Below are 27,638 nucleotides of genomic sequence, written 5' to 3'. Positions count from 1 at the left end.
TTGGATCTTCCAGATTTGCATCCACCAAAAAAACGTCAAGATACATGTTCAAAGGAACAAAAGACAATGGATCTTCCAGATTTGCATCCTCCAAAAAAACATCTCAAGTAAATAATTAATTTGCTTTTTTTTTTCTTTAGTTAGGTCATGTAAGCTGGTGTCATTACATTGTGTCTGCTGTCCTTTTATTCACATTGTTATCTTTTCAAGAATCATTTGACCGTATTTAACAAACCTGTTGTAAAAGGTATGATAAGGCCAAAAAAAAAAAGTTTCAATTCATTCTGATAAGTGGTTATGGAGGAGTTGCAGATACAAAGTGAAACATATTGTACCAGACGAAAGAACAGAAGGATGGACTTCCCCATCACTATATATACCTCTGCTTTTAAAAGGGGGGTATAATAATGACAAATGCTATAATGTCACAAGCTATCATCTATAAGGTTTCCATAAGCTATCGTCTATAGGGTAGACATTTTACCAACCAAGGGTCGCAGTTATTCATTCAATTCTTTTTGTGTAATATGATCCAGAAATCAGTGAAAAATGTTATACCACGAATATAATGATTTCACAGTATTGTTGAAGCCTTCATAGCAAATAAAGAACAAAAAATCTAAACACTGTTCTTATACTTGACTCATGTACTGTATACTATGTGCAATGTTTTTATGTGTTTATTCATGTATATCTCTGAAATTTTTAAATATAAAACTGATATAATTAGAATTTTTTTAATTTAGGCCAAACTCTGAAGGAACTGAGAGCATGTCATTTAAGGATAGCAGACCTAATATAAGTGACAGAACAGATGCATGTAATATTACACAACTTGATGATCTTTACATGAAAATGGTGTATGTATTCTTAATATTAACAGTCTTTCTGTATTGCTTTTTCATTTCATTTCCAATTTCAAAAAAGTCATTAACAGATGGATATTATCTGGGTGATTTCTTGTAATTTATGAAATTCCTTCTTGTGAAAAATGTTTCAAACAATCTGAAGCAAAAATACACATAATAAAACAATGCACCAGATAATACAGCACAAATCTCATTGTGTAATTTTAAGTTCCATCTTTATGGCAAGCCGTTCTCGTCAAAACTATGTTTAAACCCTTTTTTCGACAAAAATACACACTGAGATTTAAAAACCCAAAATAACACACTGAGAAATCGAAATTACACACTGAGATTTAAAAAAATAAAAAACACACACTGAGAATTCAAAATTACACACTGAGATTTTAAAAAGACACACTGAGATGAAATAAATTGAAAAACACACTGAAAATTGTTAATTACACACTGAGATTTCAACAATACACACTGAGATTAATATGCAAATTTCTAATGAATATTCATGAGATGAATAATTCAACAGATTAATATCTTGATCTCAAGAACTCTTGTCATTATAATGAAATGCGATTCCTTCAACCAACATTCGTATTAAATTTCAAGACTTAACATCGCTCATATTCATAAGTTTGTTGCCTATAATTCAATGTAATTCAGATCATTACTACTACCAGTAATTAAACATGGGTCCCTTTGTAGTAGATGGTTTTCTATGCGTTAATGAATAACACCTAACGAGAGCTAAAGGTTCTGATTCTTTATTGTACCAGTATATAAATAACAAGTCTGAAATAGCAATACAACATATATAAATAACAAGCTATTTCATATAACATAAATATATATACGTTTACGAATATCACAGGTTATATAATACAGAATTATAATAAATAATACCTTTATCTGTTATTAACTAAGTAGCAAGTAAAATGTATTGCAAGTAGAAAATGTTCAGTGTTTACATTCAAAGAAATTGACATCGGGTGTCACGTGTACTTTTACAATAGCTTGACCTTTGTTTTTTTTTCTCTTTATGTGTAGCTTGACCTTTGTCGATATACTAAATCGGAATGTGATATGTAATTTACGTGTATCTGTGTATTTGTATTCAATACTGGTTTACCTAACAAACGGTATATAATAAATGTTACATCTACATTTATTAATAATGACTTCATTAAAATATATAATACGTATAATAATTAACTACATAATATCATACAACAATCATAAAGTTGCAAATATAATAATCATAAAGACTTATGATGTCAATATTATCGATTCATTAAAAGCTCCAAATTAACGGGAGGTAATTCATGTTTACAATACAATATAAACAAAGTTAAACTATAAATAAATATACTCTTACCACTTGTGGAGTGAGTTGTACTACTGATAAGGTTAACGACACATCATATACACATCACAATCATGTGTTCTACATAATTACATTACATGGAGTCCTGAAACCAAAATACGAACATAAATACTCGGACTCTTAATTATAAAAATATATAATGTAACAAATATTCTTTACTCATTCATATTTGTACTTGATAAAAACTATTTACTACAAAACTATTACTTTATATAAATGGAAACACTTTTCTGTCTTTCACTTAATAAGCCGTCATTTATAAAATATAGACTATTCATGACAATAATCAAATAGTCATGTACGCAAATTAACAATACAATTCTACCGTGGCAAATAAACCGTAGATTATAAAATCATATACTTCTAGCTTAATAAAATACTATCATGTACATCTCGTGTACTTGTGTTACATACATGCGATATGAGGAGAACGTTACAAAACAAAATAGAAACTTTACTAGAATCTCATTTACGTGAAAAATACAAATAATGTTAATAAAGAAGTAACTTACAGTATTCTGTAATAATGTTGTCCAAAATATATAAGGTTTACAGGTAAACTATATGTGGTCAATATAATCAGACCATAAATTCAATGGACTGTCATGGCTATCGTCCCGTGGAAATGTACAGGTACAAAACAAAGGAAATTAAACTTGACCGCGAAAATATTAACAGCCAATCAAATACAATGATTCAAGTAAATCCCTAATGAATATTCATAGAAAATAACGTGAATATTACTATACATAAAAATAAGGTTTGTAAGTAATAATTTAAACTGAATATACAATATTCAAAATATGTAATTAAGCTTTTATAATTAATATAGTAATTAAATAGATGATTTTTACAATATATAAAATGATCATAAAAATCACTCTACTACATTCTCCCCGCTGTAGGAAAATGACTTCCACGTCATTCCCGTCTGTTTCCCCCTTCACTGAATGTTGACGTCCTCGGCAAACCATTAACCAGTTCGCATGATGTCGAGGATGGTTCTTGACAACTCCATCTCTAAACCTTTAAATCTTCCTTTTCTTGCTTCAGACTCCAACCAGTGAATCCTCATTAACCAATCAGGCTGTTGGATAGTAGTAGCCTGCTTGGATACAACATAGTCCTCCAGGTATTTCGGTGGTTTCCTTTCTCTCTGAGGTCTAGTTGCTACTGGTGGGTCTCGTGGTGGTGTCGGTAATATACGTCTTCTTCTTTGTTGTTGTTCCGGAGCTATGGTGGGTTCGTCTGCCTCTTCATGTGATAAGTCTGTTGGCGCACTCTCATCTTGATCAATAGAAGTGTTTTCTTCGGTAGTCTGAGCAGTCGCTTCTTCAGGTTCCTCATCACTCACAGGGTTTGGTTCTGCAGCTGTATTAATGTCCACAGGAAGAGCGTCCCCTCCTAAACCAGTTCCCTGCTGATCACTACTCTCAGCTCCATCATGGCCGTCACCAGTGAAACCAAGAGTTCCTTCTTCTTGTAGGTCCACAACTGGTACATCACTGTTAGTGTTGTCCTGTGTATCCTGATCAAGTATATAATATCCATACTCCTGCTCCGACTCCCCATCTGATACTTCATCAGTGGTCCTGTTCTCACTGTTCCCTTCAGATTTCGTCGGTTCCTCAGGCTGCTTCTTTCTTCTTTGCCTGGGCGCAGGACGTTTCTTTTCTTTATCAATAATCTCCTTTGGCAGATCTCCAATAGGCAAGAACAGATTCCTATGTAGAGTCCTCTTTCTTCCTTCTTTATTCTCTTTCTGAACCACGTATACTGGTATTCCACAATTAGGCTGACTAATTATACAGTACGGGTCATCTTCCCACCTATCTGCTAACTTGTGCTTTCCATCAAAAGCTAGAGTCTTGACTAAAACTCTATCTCCCGGTTTCAGCACAGCTCCTTTTACTTTCTGGTCGTAGTGTGTCTTCTGTCGTTTCTGGGCAGCAAAGATGTTCCTTGTTGCTGTATCATATGCTTTGCGTAGTCTTTCTTGCATTTCCTCTGCATACTTAGTTGTGGTAATAGGTTCAGCTTCATCTCCAATTCCAAAAGCGATGTCGATAGGTAGTTTTGGTTGTCTTCCGAACATCAAGAAATATGGAGAGAATCCAGTTGATGTTTGACGAGTGCAATTGTAAGCATGGACAAGACCAGCAACATGCGACTTCCAATCTTTCTTCTGGACGTTCTCTAATGTTCCAAGCATACCAAGTAATGTCCTGTTGAAACGCTCGGTGATGCCATTACCCATTGGATGATACGGTGTTGTTCTTGACTTAGTCATACCAGTGATGTTGCATAATTCCTTAATTATTTTGGATCCAAAGTTGGCACCTTGATCGGAATGTATTCTTTCTGGCAAACCATAGTGGACGACAAAGTTGTTGAAGAATGCATCTGCAGTTGTTCTTGCTGTCTGGTTTCTAGTTGGTATTGCCAAGGCATATCGAGTGAAGTGGTCTGTTATTACTAGTATGTTCTCAAATCCACCTGTAGATCTTTCAAGTGAGAGATAGTCCATACAAACTAACTCAAGAGGTTGTGTCGTCTCAATGCTGATAAGTGGTGCTCTATGACTTGCAGGTTGCTTCCGTCGAATACATCTGTCGCAGTTCGATATCCAGTTGTCAACATCTCGATTCATTCCAAACCAAACAAAACGATCTCTAACCAATGATACTGTTTTGTCTCTGCCTTGATGTCCCATCTCATCATGTAATGCTGTTAATACTTTGGAAATGCAGTCTTCAGGTAATACCATTTGTTTATGTTGTTCCCCATTGTCCTGGATAATACGGTAGAGTACGCCATCGATCATTTTCAACTTGTCGTAGTTGTTCAAAAACCAAGTGTTCCATGGTGAACGTTCTAGCTGTTCTTTTCGTGGCTTGCGATGTTCATCAACCCAATATATCCAATCTTTAAGGTAAGTATCTTTCTTCTGTTCCATCTTGATGTTAACTAGATGTTGTGATGGTAAGTATGGATCATCAGTGGCTTTAGATGTTGTCATTGATAACGTCTGAACATATGGTTGTGCATGCTGTAACTGACAAATGGCTTTCACAGAATCTGTACTAATGTTGGAGGTGTTGGTACGACCAAGCAGTTCTGGAAGTCTGGAAAGTGCATCTGCATCAGCGTTGTTGACACCAGGTCGGTAGACGATGTTAAAGTTGTATGATGACAAACTTGCTATCCAACGATGTCCAGTGGCATCAAGCTTCGCTGTTGTTAAAACGTAGGTAAGTGGGTTGTTGTCTGTAACCACGGTAAATGTGTTGCCATAAAGGTAATCATGAAATTTCTCTGTTACTGACCATTGCAGAGCAAGGAATTCTAACTTATGGACTGGGTAGTTCCTCTCAGTCTTGCTAAGTCCTCTGCTGGCATAGGCTATGGCTCTTTTCTTTCCTTCTTGTGTTTGGTACAGTATTGCTCCAAGACCAAGCATAGATGCGTCTGTATGTAATTCAAAAGGTTCCTTGTAACGTGGATAACCAAGAACTGGTGGCATCGCTAGTTGACTTTTGAGCTTCTGGAAGGCATCTTCTTGTGGCTTGTCCCAAACCCATGATGTTACTGTTGGCTTCTTAAGTGTTCGCTTACTGGACTTCTTTGGTACAGGCATCAAATCTGTGAGCGGTCTTGCTATCTTGGAGAAATCTTTGACAAACTTGCGATAATAGCCGACAAAACCAAGGAAGCGACGTACCTCTTCTGGCGTTGTTGGTCGAGGCCAGTTGATAACTTTCTCTAGTTTATCTGGATCGGGTGAAATACCATCTTTAGAGACAATGTGACCGATGTACTTGACTTTGTCTTTGAAGAATGCACATTTCTTGGGCGAAAGTTTCAAGTTGTGTTCTCTTAGTCGTTGTAGTACCATCTGTAACCTTTCAAGATGTTCTTCATACGTCTCCGAAAAGATGATCAAGTCGTCAAGGTATATAAAGCATATATCTAGGTGAAGATCTCCAAGTATCTGTTCCATGAGACGTTGGTAAGTTGCTGGACTGTTTACGAGGCCAAACGGGAGTCTGTTAAACTCGTAGAAACCAAGAGGGCCGACTGTAAATGCTGTTCTAGCCTTGTGTGTCTCTTCTACCTCTACTTGGTGATAACCACTCTTCATGTCCATGACGGTATAGTAGTTGTTTCCTCCCAAGGCGTCAAGGATTTCTTCGCTTCTAGGAAGAGCATATGAGTCTTTAATCGTCAGCTGGTTCAGTTGTCTATAATCTACACACATTCTGAGCTTGTTGTCTTTCTTCCTAACCAATACAACATTCGATGACCAAGGCGAATGTGAACGACGAATGATCCCAGCAGTAAGTAGTTGTTGAAGGTGTGTTCTAACTTCGTCGAATAAGGCAGGTGGAATACGCCGGTGTCGTTGTTTGAATGGTGTTTCATCTTTCAGTTCTATCTTATGCTGTACGGCGGTAATGTGGCCTATATCAGTATCTGAAGTGCTGAATACATCTCTGAATTGATGTAGTAGTTCTCTGGCTTTACGTAGTTGATCATCAGTAAGTGTATCTGGAAATGTAGATTCATTCCATGCATCTTGTTCGTAGGTGTCTGGTACATCAATGTCGGTGACTGAAACAGGTTGAAGTTCGCAAAGGATGGCATTTGGCGAAACTGTCACTGTTCTGGTAGTTACATTGCTGATATGTACTGGTATGATGCTGTTGTTTCTATACTGATATGATACTAATGATGGAGCTATATCTAAGTCTGATGGTATTGCTGCTCTATCAGTTGACTGTAGGAGTCCACAAACTGGATGGTATGGTAGTTCATGGTCCATGTATCCCTGTAGAACGACATCTTTGTTAGGTGGTATACGGATAGTCTTTCCTTCAGCACTCTTAATGATGGCAAGTCTGTTGCATCTCTTCTGTAGTTCCTTATCTCTAAGTAGGAGACATCTAAACGTAATATACCATGGTGTATGTAGATCTGCTGTTTGTAGAAAACGTGATCCATATCGTTGCTTTACATCAGTCATAGCTGCTGTCAAAACGTTGGTTCCCAGTAGAAGTGGTACAAGCTGGTTGTAAGAACTGTCTGGAACGACTAACAGTAAGCATGGCTGAGGATCTGCTGATGTAGATGTACCTGGTAACTGTAAATCTGCTGAGATGTAACCAAGGTATGGCATGTTCTGGCCATCTGCACATTCGATGTTAAGTATCTGGTTGAGTGTCTGAATAGGACTGTCAGCAAGGTACTGTCGATGGAATGACTGGCTAACTGTACTGACTGTAGAACCAGTATCTAGTAGTGCTGCTGCTTGAAGTCCATTGATGACTACTGTGACTTCATTAGGGCTACCAAGTAATCCTTCTGTATCACCTGATAACTGTCGTTGTTGGTATATCTTAGCTTCAGTGTTCATCTGCTGAAAGTTACAAGCTTTTCTAGTGTGATCCAATCTAACACAGCAGGCAAAGGCATAGTGGCCTGGTTGTCCACATCTGTAGCATATAACAGGTTCTCTGGATGGTTGAGATACATAAGTCGGAGTAGGAGCAGGTTGGTATTCAGCTTCTATCTGGTCCCAGTATGGACGTTGTCTGTTGCGTCTTCGGTGGCGACGACGTTTTCTGCGTGGTGGATAGTACTGTGGATCAAAAGTGTCGTAGGTATTGTAGTGTTGGTCATACCTGGCGTTGCAATATGGCTCATTCGGTTGGTCATACATGGCTAACGGTGTAGACTAGTGTACCTATAAACATTCAATTCATTCACCCTAATTCAAGTTCAATATTAATGCAACAATCTAATAAGTGTCAACACCACCACACTAAATGATCAAATGGAAATTTTTAATCAATATTAAAAAATAATCAACAATGTATATCTACACTCTCAAAATCTAGATACTATCTAACTCAGTGAATGTCTAATATGTCCCTACGTGGGCGCCATTTGTAGTAGGTGGTTTTCTATGCGTTAATGAATAACACCTAACGAGAGCTAAAGGTTCTGATTCTTTATTGTACCAGTATATAAATAACAAGTCTGAAATAGCAATACAACATATATAAATTACAAGCTATTTCATATAACATAAATATATATACGTTTACGAATATCACAGGTTATATAATACAGAATTATAATAAATAATACCTTTATCTGTTATTAACTAAGTAGCAAGTAAAATGTATTGCAAGTAGAAAATGTTCAGTGTTTACATTCAAAGAAATTGACATCGGGTGTCACGTGTACTTTTACAATAGCTTGACCTTTGTCTTTTTTTTTATCTTTATTTAGCTTGACCTTTGTCGATACACTAAATCGGAATGTGATATGTAATTTACGTGTATCTGTGTATTTGTATTCAATACTGGTTTACCTAACAAACGGTATATAATAAATGTTACATCTACATTTATTAATAATGACTTCATTAAAATATATAATACGTATAATAATTAACTACATAATATCATACAACAATCATAAAGTTGCAAATATAATAATCATAAAGACTTATGATGTCAATATTATCGATTCATTAAAAGCTCCAAATTAACGGGAGGTAATTCATGTTTACAATACAATATAAACAAAGTTAAACTATAAATAAATATACTCTTACCACTTGTGGAGTGAGTTGTACTACTGATAAGGTTAACGACACATCATATACACATCACAATCATGTGTTCTACATAATTACATTACATGGAGTCCTGAAACCAAAATACGAACATAAATACTCGGACTTTTAATTATAAAAATATACAATGTAACAAATATTCTTTACTCATTCATATTTGTACTTGATAAAAACTATTTACTACAAAACTATTACTTTATATAAATGGAAACACTTTTCTGTCTTTCACTTAATAAGCCGTCATTTATAAAATATAGACTATTCATGACAATAATCAAATAGTCATGTACGCAAATTAACAATACAATTCTACCGTGGCAAATAAACCGTAGATTATAAAATCATATACTTCTAGCTTAATAAAATACTATCATGTACATCTCGTGTACTTGTGTTACATACATGCGATATGAGGAGAACGTTACAAAACAAAATAGAAACTTTACTAGAATCTCATTTACGTGAAAAATACAAATAATGTTAATAAAGAAGTAACTTACAGTATTCTGTAATAATGTTGTCCAAAATATATAAGGTTTACAGGTAAACTATATGTGGTCAATATAATCAGACCATAAATTCAATGGACTGTCATGGCTATCGTCCCGTGGAAATGTACAGGTACAAAACAAAGGAAATTAAACTTGACCGCGAAAATATTAACAGCCAATCAAATACAATGATTCAAGTAAATCCCTAATGAATATTCATAGAAAATAACGTGAATATTACTATACATAAAAATAAGGTTTGTAAGTAATAATTTAAACTGAATATACAATATTCAAAATATGTAATTAAGCTTTTATAATTAATATAGTAATTAAATAGATGATTTTTACAATATATAAAATGATCATAAAAATCACTCTACTACACCTTTTCAAAAGTCTTCCAACAGTTTCCTTGATTTTGCTAGTTCATCTTTTATATTTTTGTTACGTTTATATGCTATAATAGACACTTGGGTAAAAATTTCACTGCATTCTTTTTGCAGATTGTTCCAATGTTTTCTTATAATTTTAATAAAGTTTTTCACCATTTGGTTGTATTTTGTAATAAGAGTAAGTGGGTATTTTTCTTGTTCTTGTATTTCTAAAGTTTTTTTTATTAATAATTTGGAACCAAATCGAAGGACTAACGAGTTCTGTCCCCTTGTTGTTTTAAGCTTGTAATAGATTCAGATTAAGTATGCTAATTAGATATGTGCGCATAAAAAGCTCAAATATGAAAATCTCAGTGTGTAATTTTAAATTCTCAGTGTGTAATTTGAAATTCTCAGTGTGTAATTTCAAATTCTCAGTGTGTGTTTTCAGTTTATTTATTCTCAGTGTCTCTTTTTGAAATCTCAGTGTGTAATTTTCAATTCTCAGTGTATAATATTCAATTCTCAGTGTGCATTTTTCATTTTTGTAATCTCAGTGCGTCTTTATGAAATCTCAGTGTGTAATTTTTAATTCTCAGTGTGTAATTTTCAATTCTCAGTGTGCGTATTGAAGTTTTAAATCTCAGTGTGCTTTCTTGTAATTCTCAGTGTGTAAATTTTTTCGAAAAATGGTTTAAACATAGTTTTGACGAGAACGGCTTGCCATTCATCTTAGTAAATTTAATCTCCAGTGAATTTTGGCATCCATCTGTAACTTTGTACATTTTATTCTTTTTCCTCTAACCACTTGGCCAAATGAAAGTGAATTTAAGCCATTTTTCTCGAGCCTTTGACTTTAGTCGAAAAAGCAAGACATAGCGATCCTACATTCCGTCGTCAGCGTACACAAATATTCACTCTGTGGTTAAAGTTTTTAAAATTTTAATAACTTTCTTAAACTATTCTGGATTTCTACCAAACTTGGACAGAAGCTTGTTCATGATCATAAGATAGTACATGTATCTAGAAGTAAATTTTGTAAAAACAAAATTCCCTTTTTTCAGTATTTGACTTAAAAATAGACTTAGTTTTTCTGCCAGGAAACATAACATTTACTCTTGGTTAAAGTTTTTAAAATTTGAATAACTTTCTTAAACTATCCTCAGTTTGTTCCAAACTTGAACAGAAGTTTGTTTCTGATCATAAGATAGTATCCAGATTTTTACAAAATTCCATTTTTTTCGCCTTTTACTTATAAATGGACTTAGTTTTTCTGCTGGGAAACATTACATTCACTCTGGTTACAGTTTTTGAAATTTTAATAACTTTCTTAAACTATACTTGATTTCTACCAAACTTGGACAGAAGCTTGTTTATGATAATAAATAGTATCCAGAAGTAAATTTTGTAAAAATAAATTTCAATTTTTTTCAGTATTTTTCTTTTAGATGGACTTAGATTTTCTGCCCTGAAACAACACATTCACTCTTTGGTTAAAGTTTTATCTTTTTTTAATAACTTTCCTATACCATTTTGGATTTGTACCAAACATGGACATAAGCTTTTTTATGATCAAAAGCTAGTATCTAGAAGGAAATCTTGTTAACATTTTGTACCTGTGTATCTGTATTTTACTTATACATGGACTTAGTTTTTCTTCCAGTTAACATTACATACAGTCTGCAGTTGAAGTTTTTAAAACATTTATTAGATTCATAAACTATCTTGGATTTTTAGGCAGTTAAGATGCCTTATGGGAGCATCCTGGGTTTGTGTTATACCCAATAAATGCTGAAATACGTGCCATTGTTATCATCTAGCTAGCTACTATATTATTTATAACTTATTGGACAGTTTTTTCACACTTTTCATTCTGGATTACAAAAATTATGACCAGAAAAACCTTAAATGATAGTCGATTTTCCCAAAAGTTTTGAAGTTGCACATAGGAAGTAGAGCACATTAGGAATCCTTGTGTAATTTATTCTACCTTGAGCTTTTGGCTAAGAACAAATGTATGAAATATTTAATCGCCGAAAATCTCTAAAGACATGTAGTTAAGATTTCCCAAATTGCAAAAGTCGTAGGAATATTGTTTGTGGTCAATACGTAGTCAACTAGGTCAGAAGTCTATTAATATTAGTTCAATTGATCACGCTGTTGGGGGGGGCAATTTTGAATTAGAAAACGAAATTTTCGTATTTTTTTAGTTTGGACGCAGGGGGTCAAATTAGCGGTGGTCCGAGGTCTGAGACCTTCCACTTTTGCAGTCAGACTTTCTTCTTGGTTACTAGCTACGCCCTATATGCCCGACGTATGCCTGCCTACAGTGCTTACAGCACTTTGATTACCAAACTTGGAAAGAAGCTTTTTACGATCAAAAGATAGTATCAACAGGAATAATTTTATTGATTCTTTTCCCTCATATTTGCTGAGCCTGTGATTAACAGCAAAAGTAGGCGAGACTATGAATTTTTGTCGAAAAAATTATACTGACATAAAAAAACACACTTAGAATCAGGGCTTTTAATATCTAGGATTGTGGTCTACCACTAGGATAAAGTAGGGAGAAGTGGAATTTCATTTCAGTAGTTGCCTTATGTTTTCATATTTATCTATGACATATATACATTAAGGAAAGTTTTTCCTTGCAGAAGAAAAATATATCTGCAAAATTTTTATATGATAGGTGTATATATTGATAAACCTTAACCCTTACCATGCGGTGACCGTCATATGAGGGGCGTACCCAGACCACCTTTATTTGGCTCCAAGGTCGTTCCATACTTTTAGAAGACCACTTTAGGAAAATTATTTTAAAAGTTGTGCATGTTCCGTCAACCTGAGGCTATCCATGTTCATGTTTCTCATGTATAAGTTGCATTTTGAGCACAAATACTGACTAAAATTGAATCTGCTGAAACTTAGTTTTCTGGAGGGGTGGGCTTCACATCTGTGTCTTACACAGGAAGTTCAGAGGCATAAAACTTGCAAAAATAGTGCAAACTCATGGCCATATAACTTCCAATCGTTATTATTATTGAAATACGCATAGGAAATTACCACTTCCAGTTTCGTGTCCATTTGAAGTCAAAAATCAGAAAAAAAATCGTGAAATTCCGTATTTTTGGTCCAAATGACCTTCTGTAGACTGCTGAACCAAGATCAGATTCAATCCCACCTAACAACGGTTGGGGTCAATTTATTAACTAGGGTCCACTCTACATGCAGGCTTTACCAGCATCCCTGGGTCTTCTGGGTCAAGAGAAAGTACGTAAAATCGTCAAAATTGACGCTTTTTGTACCTGATGACCAACATTTCAGGTCATAGAAATATCTTCAGAAGAGATATATCCTTAGTTGGCTGTAACAGAAATAGAGAAAAAGAGGAAATTCTTCATGTTCTCAATATTTGGTTTTTTTTGTCAAGAATGATTGTAATACATGTATATTTCAAATGTCAGATGAATTTTTATTATTCAGAGGAGCAATGGATGAGGATGAGGCTCTTGAAACAGCTATTCAAGAAAGTGTTGATGAATATACTATAACCTCAAAATCTGAAGAGCGTGAGTCAGCATATGGAAGGTAAATAACATAATAAACTTTTTGATAGAACAATTGAAGGTAAGAGATGAGAACTTACTGGTCCAGCATTTTTAGCTCACCTTTCCTCCAGGGAAATATGAGCTTTTGCCATCACTTGGTGTCTGTCGTCTGTTGTCAAACTGGAACTGAACGATCCTTAGGGTATCTGGAATAAAGTGTGTTTTATTTTCTGTTATATAGTTTGTAAGATATCTCCTTAAGTTTTCAAGATATCAAGAAAGTTTATGAGATATCTTATAAAGTATATAATATATCTTATAAACTTTATCAGATATCTTTTTAAATATGTTGTTTGTAGAGATATCTCATAAACTAGATATCTGATAATCTTAATGAGATGTGTTATAAAGTTTTAGGAGATATCTTGTAAACTATATAGGATATCTTAAAAAGTCCTTGAGACATCTTGTTTAGTTTATAAGATATCTACTTAAACTGTAATTATATTAAGATATCGCCTATAGTTTATAAGATATCTTATATACATTATTGCATTACAAAATAAAGTCTCCCTCCAAAGTCATGGAAGTCAGTCCCCCAAAAAATTGTATTTAAGGGAAGCAAAATATTATTTTTGTTGAAAATATGTTACAATTCTTGTTGTTTTTAGTGTGCTGCTTCTTTTCATTCTAAGGTAAAAAATTTGCTGTAAAAAAAAAATTTCCAATAATATTCGTCCATGAATTGTGTATAAAGTAGGATCCAAGTAGACCAATAACTATTTAATGGTAACATGAAAAGGCATGTGTGTAGTTCATTAACATAATGAGACCAGGTGATGTAATAAATTAAGTACATTTTAACCCTCCCCCCCAAAAAAAAAAATCTATATTCTCAAAGAATAGATAAATAAATAAATCATTGTGTGAGAATGCAATTTAAAGCTGCTTACAGAATCATCACATTAATGTCGCCTTGACACTTCAAAAAGTGGAAAACTTTATATCAGTTTCTGTATTCTTAAATAATGTAATAACTAATAAGTAACAGAAAACCTTGCATGGAGATGCAGAATGTAATTGACATTTGAATGGACCCTGACCTCAACATCATGGTTCATTGATCTTTGAAGATGCAGAATTAAACATTATATACTAATTACAGGTATGAACAAGTACAGGGTAGAACACCAGAAGAGGTCAGGGGTATTGTATCAGCATGGGCAGATAGCAAAATATCTGGGGTGGATAGAAGGCTCATTGTATCCAGAAATACAGTTTTCAAATCTTCTCTGATGTATTTCAAGAGGGATGCATTTGTCAAGAAAGCTAGCCTTTTAAAGGTATAAAATTCATAGATTGGTGATTGGTGAAATAATATAAAAGGTTTCAGTAAAGCAAGCTCTTAAAACCATTTTTCAAAAAATTTCGAAGCTGAGATTTCAAAAACTACAAATGATAATCAAAGGTTCCAGGATTATAATTTTATGTGCCAGACCATGTTTCATCTACAGAAGACTCATCAGTTACACTCAGTGACACTCGAATCAAAAAGTTAAAAGGCCAAATCAAGTACAAAGTTGATGAGCATGGAGGACCAAAATTTCCAAAAAGTTATGCCACACTGAGAATTCAAAAAGACACTGAGATTTAAAAACTTCAAAAACACACGCTGAGATTTAAAAACTTCAAAAACACACGCTGAGATTTAAAAACAAAAACAAACATTGAGAATTTAATTAAAAAAACCAAACAGATTAAAAACTTAAACAAACACACTGAACTGCTCAATATTAAAAAACTTTCAAAAAAACAACAGAACTCTACGATTTCAAAACCTCAAAAAATACACACTAAGAATACAAAACACACACTGAGATAAAGAAACTTCCAAAAACACAAGAGATTTTCAAAAAGACACACTGAGATTTAAAAACCTCAAAAGCTACACATTGATCACTTTTATCTACATGTGTTTTTATTTTACCTTCCTAAAAGCCAGGGTGAGCTTTTCAATCACTTTCTGTTGTCCTTTGTCCATGAGTTAACTTTTTCATAAATCTTCTATGAAACCACTGGGAATACTCAATTTCTGAAATCTAGATCTTAATATTATACAAACACCTTGTCATTATCTTGAAAACAGGACCCATCCAGTGAGCTAACACTTGTTAGTTAATTTCTGACTTGCGGTCATTCTTCCTGCCAAGAGTTGTCTTTTGTAGCAGTCAATGTACCCTCGGGACAAGCAGAAATTTTTCTTTCAAACAAAACCATAAATTAGAGTATTCCGAAGGAAATTGGAAAACGCTGAACTTTTTAGTTTCATGTTATAATTTGTACATTTGGCACCTCTATGAAATTATTCGAGGTTTTATTTCTGATAAAAAATTATTTGGAAGTTGCAAAATTTTTCTGTTGACGAATACCTCTTACAACGCAGAGATTCCACATTTTCACTCAGATCACTCAAACTGTATCCTTAGGCAGCGGAGAAAAGTCATGATGTCTTCGAATGTTATACCTACTGAAAAGGGAAAACTCTGACAAAAACATCTAAGTTAGGGATGCATCCAGGTCGCCGCAAGTCAGGAATAGATGTTAATTTCAATAAAAATTTAAAATCTGTCAATCCATCCTGTTCCTATGTAATACTTTATTTTTATCCTGACAACTTTAAGAATTTTAAAGTAAGGTTTTACTTTGGCATGTTTGATCTGTGGGTGATTCAGTATAGAATATAGTTCTCCGACCTTCTTTTATTGTGGAAAGTAGGTGAGAACTCTAAAAATGGACTTCTTTCTAATGCATCTATTCTGAAGCAGTGGACAGGAAATATCTGCAATTATATAAATCTATATTTTTAGGTCAGTTTTACATCAGATGAAGGTAGTGTGGAGGCTGCAGCTGATGCAGGGGGACCCAGGCGTGAATATTTCCGACTTCTCTGGCAGTCTGTCATTGAGTCCAGTGGTCTTGTTACAGGTTTGACCCTATATATATATTATGGCCAGCAGTTCTCGTCAAAACTATGTTTAAACCCTTTTTTTCGAAAAAATTACACACTGAGAATTAATAACCACACTTGAGATTTAAAAACCTAAAATAACACACTGAGATTTTAAAATTACACACTAAAATTAAAAAAAAATGAAAAACACACACTGAGAATTTAAAATTACTGAGATTAAATAAAATTGCCTTCCCTGGGAACAGCCTTTAGCAAAAATTGAATTTTAATCATTTTCTTCAGAACCGCCAAGACAAATTGAACAAAGCATGGCTTAAAATGTTCCTTTCTCAGATCGTCCTGAACATGCATGAAATATTTGCCACTGGCCATTAAGCAACCAACAATCAATCAATCAATCCTTCCTCCGATCCATATTTGTGGTGTTAAAATATTTGATATTTAATTTGTATAGTGAATGTTACAGGCTGTACTTTCTTTTTATTTCAATTTTTTCCCCATTCTATATGTATACCATATTGATATATTTAGTAATATTTAACAGACTTCTACCACTGTAAACCAGATCAGTGATTAGAGCCTCATGTTTAATTGCACCAAAAAAAAAACGGTAAATATCATCGATCTGTGTAAATATAATTAACTGAAATCTATATTTATTATAAGGTTGCCGTAATAGAGGATATACTTTACGCCCTAATTATGGTGCCCAGGCAAGAGGGGAATATATAGCTTTGGGTATTATGATGGCCACAGGGATTATACAGGGTTCGGAAGCACCTGCACTATTTGTTCCCTCAATGGTGGATGCAATTGTGGCAACTTCAACAGTCATAAGTCAGGTTGATGATGTGGTAGAAGAATACTATCACCAACAGCTAAACGAGGTACAATAATTTGTAAAGATGTAGGATAGTCAAATTTTCAGTTGGCCTACATTCATAGAAACAAACGTAAAAAAAATAAATATTTTACTAAAAGTAAATAAACTGAACAAACGTCAAACAAAGTGAACACAATTACAGCATGCAAATGAAAACATGTTATTTTGATTTTAGTTTCTTGTGTACAATTTGGAAATTAGTATGGCATTCATAATCACTGAACTAGTATATATTTTTTTAGGGGCTAGCTGAAGGACGCCTCCGGTTGCGGGAATTTCTCGTTACATGGAAGACCTGTTGGTGACCTTCTGCTGTTGTTTTTTCTATGGTCCGGTTGTTGTCTCTTTGATACATTTCCCATTTCCATTCTCAATTTTACATAAATGAAATGGCAAAAGAAAATATAAAAGTCAAAATTCAAACACAATTTACAGTTAGTAAACTAAGAATTAAATAAATCAGCTAATTATGTCATCACAACTACTACCATATACTTTTCATCTATTGGTCAAGATTTAGGACGATACAGTAATTCATTGAACTTCAAATTTATTTAGTTTCAAACTTCATTTCTTTTTTTTCTTTTTTTTTTTTTACATAAGCAACATATTTTATTTTAAAATACATGAACCCTAAGCAGTCCAGGGCAGCTGGCTTAGGGGTACCTGGTCTTATTACATAACCCATTTGACAGGGAAATAACAAAACTCACTTTAAAAAGTTTATTTAACATTGTATGTAAATACCTGCATTTTTATTAATTTATAATTATATACATCTTAAAGATTTTATTTTTTTCATAAATTTGTTATTTCATACTAAAAGAGTTTTTCCGTATTATTTCAAACATCATCTCTAATAAGCAACAACAACCAAGTTGATGTATATATAAATTCTTTTGTTATTTAAATCATGTTTCCTTCAAAATAATTTGATCGAAACTGAAATCGACAAACCACTTCATTTCAATTTCATTTGAAACTTGAAATATCACAATAATTATTAAGATGAATCGCTCAATATATTATCAGATTATACATGGCATTTTTCATATCAGATGTATTTATCAGATGTATTATCAGCCCAAGAGGTGAAGGATCGAGGGCTTATAATACATCTGATATGAAAAATGACATGATATGATCTTTTTATCATATGCTTCAACAATGGTAAAAATAACAGTTTAATATATTGATCCTTGTAAGTGAGTCTGAAGTAGAAGTTCAAAAAGTGAACAGTTTACAGTCGCCAAATGTAATACATCCAATATGAAATCTTTCTATCATATGCCTCAACCGATTAGAAAAACAACGGTATAATAAATTTTTATATTGACGATAAAAAAAAATCAACAAAACATAATGAACACTGTTTGGAAAATAAATCAACTTGCTAAATTGTGCTGGAAACTTTGAAAAATGCATTTATTGTATCAGTTGTTTTGCATTTTACATATTTTCTTATATTTGTTTTGTACTGTATTTTTTTACTGGAAACATACCATTGAGGAGTATTTTCCAGAATTTGCAGAGTTACCCCTTTAACTATATATTAACTAAATAGCAAACAGCATTTAAACTATAATTCCACTGACAACTTTGTATATCACCAACAGAACAGAAATTATATAAACTCCAACCTCTTTGAACCCATAAAAAGCACTTAACAAAATTATCTGCCATTGAATGCTTCAATTAAACCTCTGTATGGCAAGCCGTTCTCGTCAAAACTATGTTTAAACCATTTTTTCAAAAAAAAATACACACTGAGAATTAAAAACCTAAAATAACACACTGAGAAATCGAAATTACACACTGAGATTTAAAAAAATAAAAAACATACTGAGAATTCAAAATCACACACTGAGATTTTAAAAAGACACACTGGATGAAATAAATTGAAAAACACACACTGAGAATTGTTAATTACATACTGAGATTTCAAAAATACGCACTGAGATTAATATGCAAATTACTAATGAATATTCATGAGATGAATAATTCAACAGATTTATATCTTGATCTCAAGAACTCTTGTCATTATAATGAAATGCGATTCCTTCAACCAACATTCGTTATAAATTTCAAGACTTAACATCGCTCATATTCATAAGTTTGTTGCTTATAATTCAGATCATTACTACCAGTAATTAAACATGTGTCCCTTTTCAAAGTCTTCCAACTGTTTCCCTGATTTCGCTAGTTAATCTTTTATATTTTTGTTACGTTTATATGCTATATTAGACACTTGAGTAAAAATTTCACTGCATTCTTTTGCAGATTGTTCCAATGTTTTCTTATAATTTTAATAAAGTTTTTCACCATTTGGTTGTATTTTGTAACAACTGAGTAAGTAGGTATTTTTCTTGTTCTTGTATTTCTAAAGTTTTTTTTATTAATAATTTGGAACGGCCAAATCGAAGGACTAACGAGTTTTGTCCCCTTGTTGTTTTAGTTTGTAATAGATTCAGATTAAGTATGCTAATTAGATATGTGCGCATAAAAAGTGCGCACAAATCTCAGTGTGTAATTTTAAATTCTCAGTGTGTAATTTCAAATTCTTAGTGTGTGTTTTCAGTTTATTTATTCTCAGTGTGTCTTTTTGAAATCTCAGTGTGTAATTTTCAATTCTCAGTGTGTGTTTTTCATTTTTGTAATCTCAGTGCGTCTTTATGAAATCTCAGTGTGTAATTTTCAATTCTCAGTGTGCGTTTTTCATTTTTGTAATCTCAGTGCGTCTTTATGAAATCTCAGTGTGTAATTTTTTATTCTCAGTGTGTAATTTTCAATTCTCAGTGTGTAATTCTCAATTCTCAATGTGCGTTTGAAGTTTTTAAATCTCAGAGTGCTTTGTTGTAATTCTCAGTGTGTAAATTTTTCGAAAAATGGTTTAAACATAGTTTTGACGAGAACGGCTTGCCATACCTCTGCACTGGTATTTCACATAATGGAGGTGTGCAGATCCACATGATTTTCATGAAATATTGTCAAAATGACAGGTAGTTTGGACGTAGTCAATTTTTTGTACTAACTGCATAAAGAGAACATGGTTTGTCCGGCTTACTCCAACAGTTTTCAAGCTGGAACTTTTGTATTATGTAGAGTATTAGAACATTTACAAACGTCATGCATATTGTTCGATTCTGTTTTTAAAAAATTTCACAAATGTCAGGATGGTGAACTTTGTCACTATATGCCTTTGTCATTACACAGCCACAGAGGTGTAAATATGCATTACTGATAATTGTTCATTTGAAAAATAGAATTCATCATGTGACATTTGAATATTAAAGTTACCTCTTTTTAATTTTGAAAAACTTGAGTTGTGAAGCTAAGAAGGAACAACATCACCGGTATATGTTCTACTTTATAGAATAAATCAACTATGATGGGGGCATCAAACATGCCTTACAGACACAACCATTTAAAGATGTACTTCTGCATCACTGTTTGCTGAATCTAATGCTTGCAAACCTATTTTCATATGCATGCAGCAGGGCCTCAGGGGGCATCTTTTTTATCTAGTTTTTTTAAGTGGAACCCAAAAGGAATCTAGGTGATATTTTTTGGTAAATTAAGTTGAAAAAAAAATACCCCAAAAAACACTTGCAATTGAAATAGTTGTTTACATTTCATGTATCTTGATGATAAATGAAAGTTTTATTTGGTGTGCTCAAATAAGTTATTTGTATGCAGACATTAGTCAGTTGACTAGATCAGATATCATAAAAGATAGGATTACTTGATAGGACAAAGAGTGAACATAATGACAAATATTTACAGTAGTAACCTCTTTCATGTACAATTAGATGATAGTTTATGTATATCCCTTTAAAATATTATCTCTCTTCAATACTTTATGTATAGGTTGAAAATGCAACTTGCGACAATGAAGTTAGAGAAGCAGTTGACAAAAATAGATGGTGGGAAGAGATAGATGGAATAATGTCGAGGGTAACAATGGATAATAAGGAGGAATTTATTGGAGTTGCAGCCTCTTATCTGACCACACTCAGATGCAGCTCAATGATCACTGATTTGAAGAAGGGGCTGGAAACATATGATGTAAGGTTAAATGTATTGATAAATTAGTTTTTTTTCTCACCTATTATTCATCTCATGAATATTCATTAGTAATTTGCATATTAATCTCAGTGTGTATTTTTCAATTTATTTCATCTCAGTGTGTCTTTTTAAAATCTCAATGTGTAATTTTGAATTCTCAGTGTGTGTTTTTTATTTTTTTAAATCTCAGTGTGTAATTTCAAATTCTCAGTGTGTTATTTTAGGTTTTTAAATCTCAGTGTGTATTTTTTTTCGAAAAAAGGGTTTAAACATAGTTGTGACGAGAACGGCTTGCCATAGGTTTTATAAAGTATTAACATTATTATTAGGGAAAACCAAAAAGAATTTGTAAATATCGGGGTAAAAAAGGCAAAATTTAAATATTTGAAATTGGTCAAATTCTTAGGACATGTTTTCTTCCAAAGCTTGGATATGGTATATTATGGGTTTAATAATGTGTTTTGTGTATATAGTAGTTATGGGGTAAAAGAAATGATATAAAAAACTATATAATTGACAAAAAAATCTTTAGATATGTGGAATGAGTGAGATTTGCAGTCCCTATGACTGCTATCTCGCTTGTTTTAATTGAAGACAAATTAGTTTTACTATATAGTTATTTACAGGTACTAAAACTAGTCATCAAGGAGAATCTAAGAGATCTGTTCGAGTACAAAAAGGTCAGAATCAATTCGTCTGACCTTTTGGCATTACTGAAGCCAAGGTTCTCCCATGATCCAAGGAAGAAAGAGCACGAAGAATTGGTGCTAGTCAATTTTCATCATTTTGTTGAATCAATTCAAGGTATGTTTTTCTAGACTTTTAAGGGCATACAATACAGTTACAGGGGAGGTAATGACGTTGTTAACGTAAAATGTTATTTTCGCAACATATTGGTAAAGATGCATTTTTCGACTGATTTTTATCATTCAAACTGATTTAATTTGAAAATGAGTGCATTAAAATGACATTTTGTTTCATTTTGCAGAGAGATTATGTGGACCAAATTTTATAAAACAGTAAATAGTTCAATTTTTTAATTTTTGATAAATATACATTAAAAAATTACGTTTTTTTCTCAATTCATGACCATTTGATAAATATGAGTTATTTCTGAATAAAAAATGCATAATTTTTTATGATACTTATAAAATACAGAAATTACTTATTATTTACCAAAAAACAAATTGTGTTGTCTTTTAAAACAAAAAAGTGATGTTTTTCTTTCGAAAGGGAAATAAGGCCACAAATCCAAATTTTCCGCAAATATACAAAATTTCTACCTCATTTAACTCAAAAAGTAGCACATAAAGGTATATTTTTTATTACAGATTTGATTTAATCAGGCATAAAATAGCCTATATGCAAATTTTCATCAAACTGTAAATACAGGATCAAAACTGTATTGTATGCCCTTAAATAGAAAATTCTTCTCAAATATTATTATTAATTTAGAGTATATTTGTGATATCAATTTATCCAGTATATGTTGGTATACAAGGCAGTTTATACGTGTATTATATATTAAGTAAGGGAAAAACAGTATTAATAAATGAATACATTTAATGACATCAAAATTTACATGGAAATTTATGGCTGCTGTTGCATTTGGGGTCTCCAGAACTACTGATCCAATCTTTTCAAAATTTGATGGTTCTAAACTTGTGAAGACCTTCAAGATTTGATGCTGTTGCCATAAATACAAAACATAAAAGTGAAATTTTCCAAAATTTGATTCAATACTATTGAAAATATATATACATTCCTAATCATGTATTGAGGTTAATTTAGTGTTTCTTTTGAGGTTGACAGATGCCATTGCCATTGATAAATATATTGAAATCAAGAAGTGTTAAAAATTTTGCAAATTTAATCCCCCAATTATTGGAAGATTTATACATACCTTCTTAACTGTGATTGACAAAAATTAGACTTACATGTGACAGATTTTTTTTTTATTTAGACAATGAACTGGAGACAGTCCTTAAAGAAGGAGATGTTATTCTTACAACGACAATGAATGAGTTCATCAGAGAATTAGAGCCAAAACATATCCTTGTTTTTGCAACAGGATCAAGCAGAATACCCACAACTGGGTTCCATCCAAAACCTGCGGTGACATTTCACCATGACAATACACAATACTTTCCATGTGCAGTGACTTGTTCAAATGAGTTGCAGTTGTTTGTAAATGCTGCAAATACCAATCTGTATGTATTTGCAAGTAACTTTTTGGTTGGGTTGATGAATGGAGGTACTTTCAGTAAATGTTAATGTATAAACAGTGATTGTTGCTCAGACCATTGTAGATTACTGTACATTAAATGTTAAGCTAATATAAACAAAACAAATATTAGCATAATGCTATTTCTTGGCCACACATTAGCTTTAACTTAAAATAAAATAAAATGAAAATAATCCTATTCATTTTTTCATCATTAGCCACAAGTCAGATATGAATCAATCCAAATGTTGTAGAATTTTAAAATTATCAATTACAGAAATGAATGGGAACTGTTGACTAAAAAAGTTAATCTGTTCACTCACATTTTTGAAGAAAAACTTTCAAAAATTAATGATACACTTGTAGAGATTTATTTTTTTCATTTAATGAACTTAGATGACTTAGTGGCAAAACAATTGCAATATAGCCAAAGTTGCTTCTTATAATTTTATCTGATGATGAAAAGAATTTGTACTTTTTTTGGTCAATTTTGGATGCAAGTAATGCCCTGACAACATTGAATTTCTTTGTATATCATTTTTATTTAAAAGTAGATATTTATCATACAAATCATTTATGAGTAGTAATGGCCAAATTTGATATGAAGGTTGTTTTGTTGTTTTTTGCAATATTTTATATTTTGTTTTTGATGCATCACTTATTTACATCATAAGCATTGATGTTTATGGGAAGCCATTCTTGTCAAAACTATGTTTACGCCATTTTTCCAAAAATTTACACAATGAGAATTGAAAATTAAAAATTACACACTGAGATTAAATAAACTGAAAAACACACACTGAGAATTGAAAATTGCACACTAAGATTTATATGCACACTACTAATGAATATAATAAGGATGAAGTTTTCATTTTCCATTTGCGATATAAATTTGTGATTCCCAAACCATCTTTTAGCTACGTATTCTAGAAATTTGTATTCACCGCCATCTTGGTCAGTATCAATGTTGTATTCCATCTCTTGCAACCACTCTGGCATATCCACTGTTGACAGCTTTACATTCCAGTATCTCTTCAAAACAGACCTTGCCTTATCATAGAAACTTTTTGGCTTCATAATGATTTTCTCCTTGTCATTGATTACATACTCTATAAGTACATTTGTCCCAGGAAGGACAATGCCATGTTCTCCACATGTCACAAAATCCACATTTTTATTTTTTTTTAAATCTCAGTGACTAAATTCTTTGAATAATGGCTTAAACATAGTTTCAACATAGTTTTGACGAGAATGGCTTGGCATAGAGGTTTAAGCAGTTCATTTTAGTCATGTTTGATGTTAGTAGAATTAAGTTTACAGGCATTTTTTTCAATATAAATACTCAATTTGTTTTACGTGTGTACATATATTTCTTATCGTTGTGCACCTTACATGTTTTTCTATTGCCTTTACTGTGCGTGGTGATATATTATTTTTATAAGACAGCAACAAAATTTGTGGTTTTATTATTGTATAGGTGTGTTCGTCGTACTAGACAAATGTTCCTGAAATTTTTAACATAATGGTCCTTGCCACTAAATGAAGCATGACATTTGAAACTGAGATTGTAACCCCACTTGTTTCAAAAGAAGAGGGCCAAAGGGGCCAATAAGGGTGTGTTCTTATTTCAATGTGGATCATTTATTTTGATACTGATTTTGATGATATTTTTGGTCAGGTTGGACAAAGTTCAAAACCTGTTTATCGATGGGCGGGGAAAAGTAGGTACATAAATTGTGTAATCAATTCTCCTACAGTTTTCATCCCAGACCCCTGAAACTTTACAGGAAGATTGTCAGATGTTAGCTCAAGTTTTTCTTCTTTTATAGATTCATAATGAAATAGACTGCCTGTGATTTTCCAAACAAATTTGATTGACCTATAAAGGGGGCTAAAAGGACTGATGTCCAAACTATTTACAACGTCCTACGTGTATTTGAAACTACATGTGTTCTATCATTTACATCAAGACTTGCTGTGTTTTTATTAAGCTGCCGCTACATATAGCCCTACATATGCTTTTCCTGTGCAGTTCCTATTTGTTAAGGTCAATTAACTTATATAGTTTTAGTGCTATACTATTTTAGTGACGAATGACAAATTCCAGATCTTGTTTGATAATAAGTCTTCATGTTGACTTTAAAAACATAAAGACTTTTTTTTATGAAGTATTTGTTTATATATAATATATATATATTTGTTTTGTCAAATATTATTTTTACAACTTTATGTTCAAGTATTCTAGTCTTGTTTAATCTTATATTTGTTTTGTCAAATATTATTTTTACAACTTTATGTTCAAGTATTCTAGTCTTGTTTAATCTTATATTTGTTTTGTCAAATATTATTTTTACAACTTTATGTTCAAGTATTCTAGTCTTGTTTAATCTTATATTTGTTTTGTCAAATATTATTTTTAAAACTTTATGTTCAAGTATTCTAGTCTCGTTTAATCTTATATTTGTTTTGTCAAATATTATTTTTACAACTTTATATTCAAGTATTCTAGTCTCGTTTAATCTTATATTTGTTTTGTCAAATATTATTTTTACAACTTTATGTTCAAGTATTCTAGTCTTGTTTAATCTTATATTTGTTTTGTCAAATATTATTTTTACAACTTTATGTTCAAGTATTCTAGTCTCGTTTAATCTTATATTTGTTTTGTCAAATATTATTTTTACAACTTTATGTTCAAGTATTCTAGTCTCGTTTAATCTTATATTTGTTTTGTCAAATATTATTTTTACAACTTTATGTTCAAGTATTCTAGTCTCGTTTAATCTTATATTTGTTTTGTCAAATATTATTTTTACAACTTTATGTTAATCTTATATTTGTTTTGTCAAATATTATTTTTACAACTTTATGTTCAAGTATTCTAGTCTCGTTTAATCTTATATTTGTTTTGGCAAATATTATTTTTACAACTTTATGTTCAAGTATTCTAGTCTCGTTTAATCTTATATTTGTTTTGTCAAATATTATTTTTACAACTTTATGTTCAAGTATTCTAGTCTCGTTTAATCTTATATTTGTTTTGTCAAATATTATTTTTACAACTTTATGTTCAAGTATTCTAGTCTTGTTTAATCTTATATTTGTTTTGTCAAATATTATTTTTACAACTTTATGTTCAAGTATTCTAGTCTTGTTTAATCTTAGTAAAATTTAGTTTGCAGATCTTATTTAAGATCTCAGGTGAGCTTTTACCGTCACTTGGTGTCTGTCGTCTAGAATATGTCAGTTAATTTTTTTAAATTTTAATCTTCAGAACCACTCTGCCAAATTCAACATAATTTTGCTGAACATTCCTTGGATTGTCCTCTCGGATTCGTGTTTTTGATGTGGTCCAAAATTAAATATGGCCCAGTAAGTTGGAGGGGATGTTGAAAAAGGGCAATTTTAAATTTTTTTCATAGTTCAATTTTATAGCTATTTTCTATGTAACCAGTGAAGATTCAAGGTTCAGCACAACTACTTGGGTGATGCTCTGTAATTTTTTTAAAATGTAGGTCAATGTGACCTACACATTAAATAAAGTGTTAATGGTCAATATAAACAGGTAGGGAGTTGTAAAAATATGTACATATGTTTTAATGTGAAAATGAAAATAGACAATTCAATCAAAAGAGATGCTGTCTATCAGATCAAACTATTTCCATATAATTTGTGTTCTTTGTGTATTGGTATCCAGTTTATTTTTTGAAATTAAAAACTTGCTTTTTATGCACAAAAAAGTGTTTATTGAATTAATGTGGGACTTGTAAACAATTTTAAAATTGGTTCCTTATTCAAATATCTGACAGTACAAGTGTACATAAGAAAAGAGATACAAGAACTCTACCAAAAAATGAGACCAAATCAGAATTTTTGTATGGTAAGCATATCATGCACCTGTCGATGTAGTACAGTTGCCATAAAAGTGCAGTGTAAACCTACCTTAAAAATGCATGGGAAAATGGTGTTGTTATAATGTGTAGTCCTTGTTGTAGACTTACAATTTTCTCAAGTAACTGTGAGCAAGCAAGACCAAATCATGGCAAGCTGTTCTCGTCAAAACTATGTTTAAACCATTTTTGAAAAATTTACACACTGAGAATTACAGCAAAGCACACTGAGATTTAAAAAAAATTGTGATACACTGATAGTAATGATCTGAATTATAGGCAACAAACTTATGAATATGAGCGAT

General features: G+C 32.2%; 1 protein-coding gene and 1 long non-coding RNA gene across 3 annotated transcripts; one reads left to right on the top strand and one right to left on the bottom strand.

Annotated features, from left to right (window-relative positions):
- LOC143051212 (G2/M phase-specific E3 ubiquitin-protein ligase-like) lies at window positions 1–25,734 on the top strand. Its single transcript, XM_076224190.1, has 9 exons — window positions 1–107; window positions 747–860; window positions 13,236–13,340; window positions 14,466–14,643; window positions 16,168–16,285; window positions 16,938–17,158; window positions 21,022–21,219; window positions 21,846–22,023; window positions 23,183–25,734. The coding sequence occupies exons 1-9, from the start codon at window positions 67–69 to the stop codon at window positions 23,491–23,493; spliced, it is 1,464 nt and encodes a 487-aa protein (XP_076080305.1). The 5' UTR covers window positions 1–66; the 3' UTR covers window positions 23,494–25,734.
- Window positions 8,184–9,719, bottom strand: LOC143051211 (uncharacterized). 2 transcript variants are annotated; one of them, XR_012970651.1, is made up of 3 exons: window positions 9,388–9,719; window positions 8,867–8,960; window positions 8,184–8,283 (listed from the first exon to the last, which is right to left on the bottom strand). It is a non-coding gene; the product is annotated as an uncharacterized LOC143051211 (long non-coding RNA). The 2 variants fall into 2 exon arrangements; XR_012970652.1 differs by lacking the exon at window positions 8,184–8,283 and adding an exon at window positions 8,424–8,510 and having other exon boundaries at window positions 8,545–8,960.
- Window positions 25,735–27,638: the final 1,904 nt, after the last annotated feature.

Source organism: Mytilus galloprovincialis, chromosome 11 (assembly GCF_965363235.1).
Source record: "Mytilus galloprovincialis chromosome 11, xbMytGall1.hap1.1, whole genome shotgun sequence".
Classification (NCBI taxonomy): domain Eukaryota; kingdom Metazoa; phylum Mollusca; class Bivalvia; order Mytilida; family Mytilidae; genus Mytilus; species Mytilus galloprovincialis.
Note: the sequence above shows the minus strand (reverse complement) of the source record. Positions and strands in the feature narration are given on the sequence as shown.